This window comes from Rattus rattus, chromosome 15 (assembly GCF_011064425.1).
Source record: "Rattus rattus isolate New Zealand chromosome 15, Rrattus_CSIRO_v1, whole genome shotgun sequence".
NCBI classification, from domain to species: domain Eukaryota; kingdom Metazoa; phylum Chordata; class Mammalia; order Rodentia; family Muridae; genus Rattus; species Rattus rattus.
Genome location: NC_046168.1, coordinates 42,800,792 through 42,815,918, shown reverse-complemented (window position 1 = coordinate 42,815,918; position 15,127 = coordinate 42,800,792). Strand labels below are relative to the sequence as shown.

General features: G+C 37.6%; 1 protein-coding gene across 1 annotated transcript in view; it reads left to right on the top strand.

The window, feature by feature from the left end:
• Window positions 1–490: 490 nt before the first annotated feature.
• Dok6 (docking protein 6) overlaps window positions 491–15,127 on the top strand; it is a 335,875-nt gene continuing 321,238 nt past the window's right edge. The window contains exon 1 of the mRNA XM_032885739.1: window positions 491–943. Coding sequence (XP_032741630.1) covers window positions 878–943 — 66 coding nt within the window. The 5' untranslated portion in view covers window positions 491–877. The remainder of the gene's footprint in view (window positions 944–15,127) is intronic.

Sequence of the window (15,127 nt, the reverse complement as noted above, 5' to 3'; positions counted from 1 at the left end):
TCAGCAGCCTGAGGATTAGACACATGCGCAGGGTTGGTCTCTTTGTGTGTGCACCAGGAAGGGCTTCGATTTACACTTCCCAACAGGGCAAAGACCGGGAAAGGCCACGTGTGCCTAGAACTAAAAATGTATTATAGACACCGTCTCTGAAATAAACAATTGTCTCACTCCTCTTTGCCTTTTGCGAACCTGTGAAGTCCCCCCACTGCTCTGTCCACACTGTCCAGTTTGGGAAAGCTAGGTTAACAGCGGTGGAATGAGGAGCCTTGTCCTTAGGAATCCACGCCTGGGCGAATGGTGCCAGCACAGGGCTACGGTGGGAGCCATATCCTAGGCGCGGGTGGCAGGCGGAGCTCCTTGCCTAAGAAGAGAGTGATGGAGTGCATCTTGCCAGCATCCTCCAGCCCTGCCACCCCGCGGGCAAGGGGGAGGGAGCCGATCGGGCGCAACGGCCCGCCCCGCCGTCCCTCCCCCTCCTCCGCGCCGGGGAGCCGCGATGGTGCGCTCTGGCCAGCTGTGCGCCGCCGAGTGAGGCGCCAGCCTGTGGGTGCTGCCGGGGGCGGCGGCGCGGAGGGGGGCACAGCTGGCGGCGGCGCGGGTCGCTGTGCTCCGCTTGTGGCCAGGGGCGAAGGTGACGACGGGTCGCGAGGTGCTGGTGCTGCTGAGCAGTTCCGGGCCCGGATCCCCTGCCTCCGTGTGTGGCGGCCCAGCTATCGACCCCGGGTCCGCGCCAGCAGGAGCCTGGGGAGAAATCAGCGGCGGCGCGACTGCTGGCGGCGGCCGGCTGGATGCGAGACCTGCGTGGACCGGGCGGCGGACAGCGGTTGTCGACTCCGGGGAGCCGATCGCCCAGCAGAGGAGCCCGACCGCGCTGGCCATGGCCTCCAACTTTAACGACATAGTCAAGCAGGGATACGTGAAAATCCGCAGCAGGAAGCTAGGGGTGAGTGGTTAACTCGGCTTTCTCCTTCTTCTCTGCTCCTGCGGCCAGGAGGGCTGCTGGGGATGGGGGCGGGGAGAGGTGACCCGCGCGGGTTCTAGGGCAGCTGGCCTTGCCCAGATAGTCCGCTTGTTGCTTGACCCGACCAGCGCTTGGTACCTGCCTGAGATACTCTGCACACGGAGGTGTAGGCTCTGGAGCGACTAGGTCCCTATCCTCAAGTGCGCTGGGCTCATGGTGACCACAGCGAGAAGTCCAACAGAACACAGGGATTGTCAGTTCCAAAGATATATGAGCCGTGGAGATTTATTACATTCGGTGCAACCTACAACCATTTCTCTCAAAAGTGTGTGACTCTGGGGAGAACTGCTGTGTGCTGACAGCAGGTGTAAAAGGTGTATTTCTCTGTGCGTTCATATTCACCATTTTCTGGTCTTCTTTCTCCAAGCCAGTTTCGAAATTCTCCTTTGATACCTCATCAGCGCAGCGCATTCCTTTTGGCTACAGCAGGGACTTTAACGTGTCCTTAATAGTTGCCCACAGTCTGGCTGTCTCGCCCGCTGTTTTCCCGGACATGTGTATTGGTCCCAGGGTGTAGGCAAGTGTGCGTTGGTGTATTCGCTCGCCCACCCTTGCGGAAAAGTCCGTGGAGGCAAAGTTTATAAGAATCTTACTTTTTTCTTGAGAGATGTTTGGTCTGACTTGGGAGATAACAGTATAGACCTATGCCAGGAGGTGAAAGGAAAGACAAAACTTTGGTGATTCGATCGGTATTTTAAAGGGACTGTCCTGAAAAGACCTGGGATATAGATGGAATGAACAGGAAACGATGGGCGGACACCTAGGGAGGAGCTGTTCAGATCTGACAGATATGAATGAGAGCGGACTAACTTGCAGGAGGCATCCCCAAGTCCACAACTGAGCACAGTGGCAAGCCCAGGCTCACCTGGCCACAGGAGGAAAGGAAAATTCATTCAATGTACAAGAGACTGCAGGTTTGCCTATTGTCTCTGCTCTGCTAAGTTCACAAGTAGCTACCCTGAGACTTTCTAGAATCCTGGTTTGGAGGTGGAAAGTTCCAGGATTTCTTTACCGGATGAGCGAACTCTGCAACTTGTAAAAAGGAAAGGAATGAAGGGGAGGATGGTGGTGGTAAATTTATGCATAGAAGGGGGATCTTAGATTTGCAAATAATAGCTATATGCCTTTGGGTCTTGAAGAAAGGTATAAAGGAACCAGGAAAAGAAGGGAGAGGATCCTAGAATTCTGAAATGGTTTATGAACCTTTAGCTGGAGCAAGTGATGGAATGGAGGCAGCAAGCTGCCCCTTATGCTGCCTCTGCTGGCATTCTCACTGAAGGCAGACAGGACAAAAAGAACACAGGGATTCCTTCTCAAATTTAAGCAGATTACTAAATCCAGGATGCTTAACAAGCAAGAAATGAAACCTAGGTAGGACAACAAAGTTAACATCCCTAGTTCCCATCCCCCATGCTAGCTCCCCACCTGCTCAAGGGAGGGAGGGACAAGGTTTGAAAGGCTTTTCTTGGAAGATCATGCTTCATTTTCCCTCCTAGAGATAGGGGCTGACCAGGTGAAAACCAGTAGTTATACAAGGAGCCAGTTGCTCTTCACAGAGATCCTATCTGTGAACCCCACAGCTGTCAGCCAAGAAATGCTAGATAAATAGAAGTCCTGATGGACTGGAGTCTACTTTCCTTAGCCTTTGACTTCCTCTACTCTAACATGGCTCTTGGTGCTTACCTGTCTCTTCATTCCTGTTAAATTCAAGTTTTATCTGAGTCTCCCAAATGTATAAACTAATGGAAGAATTAAGACCCCTTCCCTATCTCAGTAAAATTTATTTCTTCTCTCAGTCAAGAAAAATGGAGCTGGTAACCAGAGATTCCCCTCCATAGAAGGTTTTCTAGGGATTATCCCCTTCCTCCATTTATGATATCTAGGATTCCATACTATAAAACCTAGATATGTAGCCTAGTTACACCATAAAGTCTATAGAAAGACCACCAACTCCATCTCGGTTAAGTATGCACTAAAGGCCTGTGAAGTGTCTCTCTAGAACACCATTTTCATCAAAACATGTGTGCTCATGAATATTTAGAGCAAACTATTCTTTTGCTAAACCAACTACTTAAACTTTCTTTTAAAGGACAGACTTCTTTAAAAACATTAAAAGTGAAACTATGTACAAACTATTTTTATCTTCTTCTCTGTTTGGAGAATGTGAACTTTAACATCTAATGTTTGAAACCTTTTAAATATTACTAACCATTTTAGAAGACATAACTTATTAAAGAAACTTCATAATATATATTTATGATCAGGAAGGATAGTCTTACATTCAAAAGAATAAATTGAAGTGGCAAAGCTTGATATTGATAATTCTGTGACAGTTTATAGCCAGGTCCCATGAGAGTAAAACCCTAAGTAATGAATACAGTGCATGCACTTAAGAATTTAAACATAATGTCATGCCAAAAGTCTTAGAAATTAAAGATTGGATACTCATTAATACTTATTTTCACAATTAATGGTTTATATTTCTAATTTATGGACTCAAAACTATACAGTCTTCCAAGCAAACAATTTGAAATTCTAGTGATTATATATATATATATTGCTTCTTATGTGGCTTTTAATGAGCACTTTATTTCAACCTACAAATAATTATAATTGAATTTGTGCTATTTGATAAATTATAAGAAGTCATACATTCAGGAATCAAATCTTATAAAATCCTTTTGAAAACTAGTCACAGTAGATGGCTAGTTGCATACTGCATTTCTGTGGCATAAGAACACATTTCTTGATGAAATATTTTATTACACCCCCTTCTTCCTCTAAATGAGGCCATAGCACTAAGTTAAGGGTAAATTAAAGTGTTTTTTGCTCTCTGGGTATGTTGGTTCCAGGTTATAGTTGCTGGATGTCTTTCCCCATGTTTTTTAGTAGATAGTCTACTAATTTGGACAATCACTTATAAAGAAACATCGAGTCAGCTTTGAGATTTGTCTTGACTCATCAACAATCTTTTTTTCCACTTAGAAATATTTTATTATTATTATTATTATTATTAATCAATCATTGCCATTTTAATTTTGTGAAGGTGCTTTTGTATTAGTCTCAAACTAATATTATAACTGAGGATGATCTTGAACTTCTGATACTGCAGCCTCCACCTCCAGAGTGCTAGAATTACTAGCATGTACTGCTATGTAATGCTCAGGGTTCAGGGGTCGGGGATATCAAGCTAGAATTTTGCTAATTGAGTTACATTACCAAAACACAAACATTTATTTTCAGAAAAAAATATGAGCAACCTTCACCATGTTTCTTTTAAAGTGTCTGTTAAAGCACTGAATTTTATAGGTAAAATTTATAAATGTGAATTTGGAAATAATGTAAATTGTAGAACTTTATTTAAATTCTGTACAAACGTCATTGTTTTATGAATATGTGCGTGTGATATTTCACCACACTTCCATATCCTCATGAATGTGTGTGTCTGATCTTTGACAACACTCTCATATCCTTAAACTGTCTCATTCCTCTATTTACCTTTCTATTAAACAATTGCTTTCATAATTCATAGGATAGATTGCTGGAAAACAATAATAAACATAAAACCATGCTAATGAGTAGTATTTATCTCTAAACCTTGACTTCTCATTTTCTTTTGGACTCTGACAGATTATCAAGGCATACATTACAGAATATTCTTGATTAGGGGTAAACTAAGAAACTAGTCACTAAAATCATTAGTGACTGGATATCTTGACTACTGAGTCATCTATCAAAATAAATATAGCAATATGGAACGATATCATTTGCCATGAACTTGACTGAACAAAGTTAAGATTGCTGATTTGACTAATTCTAGATTCAGACATCACAATATTTTTTTGCCAAAAAATTTAAAACACATGGAGGATCCCTAGTCATAAATTATTATAAGACAAAAATTATACAACATATAAAACTTTCAAGTGCCAAGGTCATAGCCACAAGTGAAAGATTCTATATTATTTCCATGTGATTAGTATTTGTCAAAAAGCAGGCATTCTAAAAGTACTATATAAGCTTGTCTTAGAGTATTTGTAAATAATGTGTATGTAGGGACCAGAGAGAATGTGCTCTTCTATAAAACCCAAGTCAATTCCAGTATGCATGGGGAGGCTCAGAACAGTCTGAAACTTCAGAACTAGTGAATACCCTGTCTTTCTCTGTACAGGTACCAGCCATACAAGTGTTAACTACATATAGCCCTACACCTTATACTTAAAATAGACCTAAAAATTGTATATACACCATAAATGAATGATCGAGTTAAATTTGGGGTCATCTTACCATTATGTGTGTATCAAATATGAAACACTTTATGTCCCAAGCATTTCATAAAAATATAAAACAGATTCATAGAAGTAACTATCCTTAAGTACATTATATACCAGCATATAATACTTTATTTAGAATTGGATTTCTATGCATTATTCAAAACCCAGTTAATGATTCATGTTTGTACATGGAAGTACAAAAATGTGTCTTGTTATATTTCAGAGTGTGTGTGTGTGTGTGTGCGTGTGTGTATGTGTGTAATTATCCACAATAAACAAATAATCAACTGGTTATTCAGTCCATACAGTTCATCAAATGGCATACACTGATTTGTATAATTGTGTGTGTGCATTACACAGCCATGTTGTATTAAGCCAGCACTATTTATAATAAATCCTTTTGTATTACTCAGCACATCAGCTCAACTGGAGTCACTTACCAAGTTTTGTTGTTGGGGAAGACAGAATGTGAGAAAACACACTTTAAATCTTTAGTACTTGATGTTTTATTACAATGAGTGTAGGCACAGTGTTTTTATTTTTTGCATAGCCTAGATTTTTACAACAAACTGAATTCATCTACCTTCTGGCATTCCTCTTTCCAATTTAAACCTTGAGACACATATATCTGGCTTAAATAACTCTTGATTTACATTCTTTAAACATGAGGCTCTCTCTGTTATAAAGTTTTCCTCTAATAAGAGACGGAAGAGTATAGTTGTTCATGAGAGAAAGGTGTGAAGTCTAGTCGACTTATAGATACCTACTCGTCAAACAAACAGGAAAACATATGAGTCAGAGTTTTGTATCAGAAAAAGTAGCATTTAGTAAATCTCCCAAACCGCCTTTTAAAGTGAGGTTGTATTCTATATAACATACTTTCAGCAATTAGAAACAATAGATAAATTTAAGATGTAAATTACAGAAAATGACCTTGACTATCAGAAACTTAAAAAGCATGAACATTCAAAAATATTACAGATGAGAATACTCATTTGAATAAGAATACTTAAACACTCATTTAAGATATATAAATGTTATTTGTTTTGTTTAAATATGTATTCATACTATTGTGTGTCTTGAACATTGCTTCAGAAACAGATCCATGATACTCATGTTTATCTATAACTAATTCTTTCTTATTAAATACAGATTTAGAATGTATTAAAATTTCCAATTATTTATGATATTTGTTGTAGGTGTTTTCATATTTATACACACAATGCACATACATGTTAATTATTATATTATATATAATAGTATGTACACTCTGTCAATTACTTCTGTGTTTGTATACATATATCTGAAAATAACTTTTCCTAAATTTCAAATTAAAGACCATATGCATATTTATCTAATTGTTATACATTATTTTCTCTGCATACTATTGCATAATACATAGACTAAACTTAGAAGATGACATCTATAGTAACAAAGTTAATTTACTTTTAGATTTTTAGTCTTAATGTATATATGAGCATACTCTATATCATTGAATTTTAAAATGGAAATGAAACACACACAGATTCACACACATACCCACAGAGAGAGAGAGAGAGAGAGAGAGAGAGAGAGAGAGAGAATGAGAGAGAGAAAACAAACCTAGATATGTAGTTGAATTTATATCTGATGTGATCAAGGATATAGAATACATAGAAAACTGGAATTTAGGAAGGAGACTATGAAGATTCATAGCTACATTTATGCCTTGACAGATTTACACATCACTGATAGTTTGGTGAAATTGAAAATACTATTTCTTTCCTCAGATATCAGTTACTCTAAGACAGCGTTTCTCAACCTGTGTTTCTCTACCTGTGGATTACAACCCCTTGGGGATTGAATGATCCATTTAGAGGCATCACCTAAGATTGTTGGAAAACAAAGACATTTACATTATGATTCACAACAGTAGCAAAATTACAATTATGAAGTGACAACAAAAATTACTTTATGGTTGGGGCTTACAACAATATGAAGAAATGTATTAAAGGGTTACAACATTAAGAGGTTGAGAGCCTCTACTCTAAGTACTAAAAGAAATCCAATTTATTAACAATTTTATGATACTCTGTTCACATATCTTTGTAATATATACATTCTCAATTTTCTTAAATATTCTCAGAGACACATAACTGCAGTTGATATTCTGGAGGCTATGTAGAAATGTAAAGGATTTGTTTAATGCAAAGCCTATATGTTTTCTAGAGGTATCTTCTTTCTGAAGTAGTTTTTACTGATATTTTTTCTTGGACAATAATAAGCCACAAAGATACACCTGTACAGAACTAGAGAGTATCCAGACGTTGGACTATTCTGTTTTCATCAACTGCATCATAGAAACCAGAAGATGAAGCATCAGCAACATAAACAACAAAAATTACCTTTTCCTTAATTTAAAGATATCATAGATGATTTATAGACATTACATGTTTGGAAATTTTAGCTTAAAAGAAAAAGGAATTTCTATCAAATTTCTATTAATTTATTACAAGGGAAAATGAAGTGTAATTTCTGTAGACTCAGATTTATTTCCTCTCTCTTTACTGAGTATTTTTTCCTCCTTTCTTTTCTTTCCTTTTCTCTTTTTTCCTTTGGATTCTCATAATTTTGTCCACAGAGATCACAATTCCTAGACTGAGGACTTTTTTTCATTAACTTTCCACATAAGCCCCTATTAGCTAGGTTTTAAGATGCTCGATCGTTTGTTTTTACACTATTTTCTAATAAGAATATCATGTCTGCCCATCAAATTAAATGACATATGGTGGTTTTGGGAAACAGAAAGATATACATTGTTTTTTTTCACAATGTTTGGACTCATTAATAGTGACTGTAATTTTTGAGCATGTGCTCTCTTACTTTTACTGAATTCATTATAAATACTGCCTTAAAACTTATTAGTACAATTACTAAGCACACAAATGCATCAGAGCTCATGTTGATCAGAAACGTAATAATATAGAACCCAGTCAGGCTTTTTGCGTGTTCTGCAATTTTCATAAAAAGTTCTCAGATATCTTATGTAATTCTCCCAACAGTATTTTTGTCAGTACATTTTATTTTTATTCCTATTTTACTTATGAACTAAAATATAAAGAAGCAAAATGTGTCAATTGGTTATAGAAACTCATGCTGTGTGTGTGGGTTTGCTACATTGAAAACAAGGTTTTAACTTCAAGTTCAGCAATGCATTTACTGTGTAATAGTTACCATCTTGCTACAAACGTCAAAAAAAACCCACACTCATGTGTACTCCCTCAAAATAAATACATTTTCCCTTAAAATAAAGTCTTTTTTTTTGTATATGGGAGTTTTGCAACTTTGTAACAAGCTCTCTCACTGAATCTTTCTAGTGATCTGTCTGATTATTGTGATCTACCATACCTCAGCTCTAAATTGTAACCACTAGTCAAGAGTTTCATAACTCTGGGCATCTTAACTCAGGTCCTCATGTTTTCACAATTAGCACTCTTCCAACTGAGCTACCTCCATAGCTACACACACACACACACACACACACACACACACACACACACACACACACACACATTCATTACTCAACTGGTATAAAACTACCATTGTCATTTATAGTGCTCGGATTTATTGAATGAAACCAAAGAAAACTTTAGAGAAAGCCTTAAAAAAGCTTTCTAGAAATATTCTTTAAGGCCACCACTCAGCCCTGCCACAAGTTCATATGCATTGATTGTGGTTTCACGTTTGCCTAGATTATCCTTTCAAGTAAGCCATTCAGGGCCCCATATGAGTTGTTAGTGTCAGAGTGGCGTTTGAAACATTTAAAATACATTTAAATGTATATTTACCTGTGGTAACATTTAAAATATATTTAAACGTATATTTACCTTTGTGATAATTTGAACAAGAATGTCTTCTATAGGCTCAAATGTTTGTATGCTTGGTTCCCAGTTGGTGAAACTGTTCCGGAAGGGTTATGAGGTGTAAATTTGTTGGAGGATGTATCACTGGAGTAGGTTTTGGGGGCTCCAAGAACCTAACATTCTTCACAGTGTTCTCCCTCTGCCTCCTGCCTGTGAGATGTGAAACCTCAGCTGCTGTTCCTTCTGCCTGCACCATTCCTTCAAGGCACCATAATGAATTCTAACACCCTAAAACCATAAGCAAAATTACATATTTTCTTTTTTATATGTTGCCTTAACAATGATGGTTCTTCACAGCAATAACAAAACAACTAATGGAGAAGTTGGTACTTGACAGTGGGGTACCCTAGATGGACAGAACACATGAAACTCAAGAAGGATGACCAAAATGCGAATGCTTCACTCCTTCTTTAAAAGGGGAACAAGAATACCCTTGGAAGGGAAGAGAGAGGCAAAGTTTAGAACAGAGGCAGAAGGAACACCCATTCAGAGCCTGCCCCACATGTGGCCCATACATACACAGCCACCAAACTAGATAAGATGGATGAAGCAAAGAAGTGCAGGCTGACAGGAACCAGATGTAGATCGCTCCTGAGAGACACAGCCAGAATACAGCAAATACATAGGCAAATGCCAGCAGCAAACCACTGAACTGAGAACGGGACCACCATTGAAGGAATCAGAGAAAGAACTGGAAGAGCTTGAAGGGGCTTGAGACCCCATATGAACAACAATGCCAACCAACCAGAGCTTCCAGGGACTAAGCCACTACCCAAAGACTATACATGGGCTGACCCTGGGCTCCAACTGCATAGGTAGCAATGAGTAGCCTAGTAAGAGCACCAATGTGGAATAGGAAGCCCTTGTCCCTATCAGGCTACCCCATGAACCAGTTTCTTAGGTTTTTTAGGGGAGGGTGGGTAATGGGGGGAGGTTTGGGAGAGAACACCCATATAGAAGGGAGGGAGGTTAGGGGATATTGGCCTGAAACCGGGAAAGGAATAACAATTGAAATGTAAATAAGAAATACCCAATTTAATAAAGATGGGAGGAAAAGAATTAAAAGGCCAAGAGATATAAGCACAAAAAATGTAAATAAGAAATACCCAATTCAATAAAGATGGAAAAAAAAAAAGAAAGTGGACCTTGAAGACCCTAATCACACTGTTTTTAGTAGAGAAATGTGAAGAGTTGGGAACTTTGGAGTAGGAAAGAAGTCGAACATTGTCAGCAGAGCTTAATGGGCCATCGTAGTAGGAGTTTTCTACTAGGATGAAGTTTCATAGGTGAAGAGTGAATATTAGCCACTGAGCTGGAGACTGTTCTGTGTGATATTTTGTGTAGATGGGCGGCGGGGGGTGGGGAATGCAGATTCTTTATTCCTCTGCCATAAGAATTTGCCTGAGGCTAATTTAAAAGTAACAGACTAATTTATTTGGTAGAGCAGTCTAATAGTGGGTCTGTTGTGTGGTTATTAGTAGTCATCTTTATGCAGGTCTACAATATAAAGAAAAAACTTGGGCAAAAAGAAATACAAAATGTAAAGTTTGAAGAGAAAAAGAGCATAAGAAAATTTAATGTTGGAGCCATGGCTTGGGCTGAAAGAGAAAAGAAGTTTGAGAGGGGACCTGATTTGAAATGGAGTAAAGGGTGGGGTGCTTTCAGAGTCTTACTCTACCCAGCTAAACTTCTAACTTGGAAAAAGGAAAGGCCTGAGGAACTGTATGCTCCTAAAAAGCAACAAAAAATTAGAGCTGCGGCAAATGTGGTTCAAGGGTGGCAGGGTTTACCAGAAGTTGATTTTCAAATTTGGCAGTATCATCCATGGAGTTCTGGCTTTAGAGTCATGAATGATGTGCTAGTAAAAGGGTTTTGGAATCTTCAACATTTAAGGAGCACTGCTGAGGTCACACAACATGTGGTATCTCAGGTGTTTCCACTGGCCACCTGCTGCCATTGCTTAACTCTGTGATCATGGACCCTAACTTTGAAACAAGAAACCCAATTAAATGCTTTCTTTGATACGTTGCCTTGACCGTAGTATTTTATCACAGCAATAGAAAACACACCAAATCTTTGTTTATGAATATGATCTTTTGTTTAAGGTGATTAAATAAAATATTACATTCACATACATTTGAATGGAGGTGGACTTATTTAAAGAAAAATCTGTTTAGAAATTACACTAGCTTACTGAGATCTGAGAAATCAATAGGGAGTTCTTGGTGATGTAATCACACAGCAAGTGATATAACAATGGAGCCCAAGTTCTTAAGCATATTAAGCCTTGTACTATATCATGTGCTTATCTAAAATACTATGCTTGGCTTGTTTATATTAATCTTACTGATTTTAAGGGTCAGATAGTGATGCTGAGATATTTAATTAATATTTCTAATAATTTTCTTCTTTTTAATTATCAATAATTATCTTACATGAATAAATTTAAATAGGATATATTATAGATATAATTATATGGAGTAATATAACATCTAGTACAATTTTTCTTAATTTTTAATTGTAAATGTGGTAGTGCTTTTGTCTGACTATTCACTATTATTTAAATGTATGTATGTATATATCTTTATATATGGGTATCTATTTTCAAATACTGTGAATACAATATATATTAAATGGTACTTTTTTCTACCACTATTACAGGTTCAGAAATTTTCATAAAATTTTTAGAAGGGCATTTTATTATACATTGTTTGCATGCTTGAATTATTCTTTTTTGTAAAACAAAATGAGAATAGTCTAAAATTGACTTGGTATAATTTCCTAAGTCACAATTGTTTTTTAATAAATCAATGAAATATTATATTGGCTTTGTTTAATAGAACAAAACCCAGAAGTTTTTCTAGATATGGCAAAAAATTAGAGTAATGTATTCTCCCTAATTGAAGTTACTTTTGAAAACATATCTTTTACTGTAGTTTAGCTTTCAGCAAATATAAAACATGCAAACCATTTTTGAAATTATCTGTCATTTTTCTAATGTTTACTCTACTATCTCACGCTTAGGAATGTTTCAGCATTAAACAGATATGTCCTCTAGGCAAATGTATTATAATGCTTATTCATGATGTTTAGAATAAATACGATCCATTAAGTATGGGCACAAATGAAATACATATAGCACTTAAGAATAATTTGGAACTCAGAACAAGACTAAACCTGTTACTGCTCTTGTTGTCAGAGTGAACCTGGGAAAGCAGGGCCTAAAATTGAAACAGACTAAAATCTCATGAAATCATCAACTTTATTTAGAGCATTTCTTGCCAAAGCAAAGTATGCAATCACAAGGATAAGCCACACGTGGCAAAACCATGTTTTTCCATAGAGGCATATAGACAAATAACGATATACAGCTGTAATGAATAATCTGAAGCAAGCTCACTCCTACCCACTACACCTGGGAGGGGCACGAAAGCACAGTCTAAAAACGAATCACGTCATAGAGGAACCGAGATTAAAAGACTCTGGTCTTATTCACTTGGAGTTTTCCCACAGGATCTCAGGAATCTCCTCACACAGCTCTTTGTTCATGGACTAAGTTCCAACATAAACCTACATTTTATTTTTACTTACACTGTATTTAGTTATATACTTTTTAAGTTTAAAAAAACATGTTTACACATTGTACTTAATTATAAAGCTTTATTATTATGCCTGATCCTTTCTCATGGAAGTGGCCTGGCATCTAAGCAGGAATAAGGTTTTTCTCCAGGTGTTTTCCATGTGATGCTAGGGTTGGGATGTTAAACAATGAAGTAACCAGCACAAAGAGGAAGTGTCTGGCTCCTCGGTAAGTACTCTTAATATTAGAAATGTGGAAGGTGGGGAGGGGGATGTTTGCCCGGAAACCGGGAAAGGGCATAACACTCGAAATGTATATAAGAAATACTCAAGTTAAAGAAAAAAAAAGAAATGTGGAAGGTAGCTAAGTAAGCATGCTTTGCAGAATAGAAAAAGGAACTCCAATTGTATTCTTGTCTTATTTACTTTGTAGCTAGGGCATGATAACTTAAGCTGGAATTTATCAGTCATATGAACCCAGGGAAGCTTTTGTGTTAAAAACAAAAGAAGGTTTTAACAGTGGAAAAACAAAACAAGCATTTCTATCATATCAGTTTGTTTATGCAAAAGTATTTTAGAAGCAATATGGCTCATTGTTGCCACTGTCAAAAGACAAAAACATCATCAAACCACTTGAAAGCTATTGTAGTCGTCTGCTTTTACTTAGCCTTAAACTGCCATCTAGCCATTTCTAATTAAAAACAATGTGAAATCTAAGAAATTCCTTTTTGTTAACAGTGACATATTCTGTTGCTTGCAACAAATGCATAGGAATGACTAGATGGCATTAATGGAGGAAAATCAAATTTTAGAAGCACTATATTAAAGTAGTATCTTGAGCCATGAGTATTAAATAATTTTCCTAGAAAGATGTGGTCATTAGAAACTATTTTTCCCCGCACACAGTACTTGATTTTATTAAAGTCTAAGAATACAATTATTAAAATCATGTTCATTCAAGGAGATACATAAAAGCTTTGAAACAAACAAATATTATTAATAGAAATGTTTGAAGCTGTAGTTTGAGCTTCCAGAACTTTAGAAAAGGAGAAATTCTCACACAATCTCATATTTCTGACAAGGACAATTTAGGGATGAATAGACAGATACCTGTTCAATTGTGCTCCTGCTATGATTGGACATACATAAACAAACTGTGTGAAGATCAACAGCAACTTAACACTTGGAAACTCATAAGAGACCGCAGATATATGTGTGAAACTTAAAACTGAAACATTTCATAAAATCATGGAAAAACGTATTGGAAAGTAAGACTAACAAAAAGATCATACATCATGCCAAAGCAAGATCCATCAAAGGACAATTTGACACATTCATTCCATCAGAAATAAAACATTTGTGCCTGGAAGGATCCTATTATGATCATAGACTGATATTGATAGACATATTTACAAATGCCTTTGACAAAAAAAAAACCCTAATCCTCCACTTCCAAAAAAATCTTTCAAATTCTATTGAAATATAAACAAATTGGACATAAGGTCTGCTCAGAATGAGGGAAGTTTTGTGTGGTACTGATAACATGGCTGGTGAGGCCACATAACCTAGAGGATAATGTACTGCTGCTCCTTCTCTGTAAATGTCACTTTTATTTCCTTCGATGAAGTGATAAGATGGGAGCTGTGCCCAAGCTGTGTGAATATTTGGCTTTGGCTAAGCCCAGTGCCTTTCCCTCTCTGGTGTAACTGTCCTTTGGCTTAGGCCTGTCTTACGATTTGTCTTCCTGCACAAAACATCATGAACAAGAAGCAAGTTGGAGAGGAAAGGGTTTATTCAGCTTACATTTCCACATTGCTGTTCATCACCAAAGGAAGTCAGAATGAAAATTCACACAGGGGACAGGAACTGACACAGAGGCCATGGAGGGGTGCTGCTTACTGGATTGCTTCTCCTGACTTGCTCAGCTTGCTTTCTTGTAGAACCCAGTATTACCAGCCCAGGGATGGCATCACCCACAATGAGACCTCTCATCCTTAATCACTAATTGAGAAAATGTCTTACAGCTGGATCTCATGGAGGCATTTCCTTAAGGGAGGCTCCTTTTACTGTGATAACTCAAGCTTGTGTCAAGTTGACACACAAAGCCAAACAGTACAGCCTGGGAGCCTCTAGACTCCATACAATCTAATCTTCCAAGCTGACTGATTCAATCCAGCTTCTCTTAGCTTCTGACTGAATTGCACTGCCTGGTCTCATTCTAACTCTGACAATATGTTTTAATCTTCTGACTCCTTCCCAGTTCTGACTCATTCTGTGTTCATCTGTGTCTTGCTTGTTCTCCCTATAACACATCTCTGTAAATCTGTTCAAGTAAAACTTAGACAGACAGA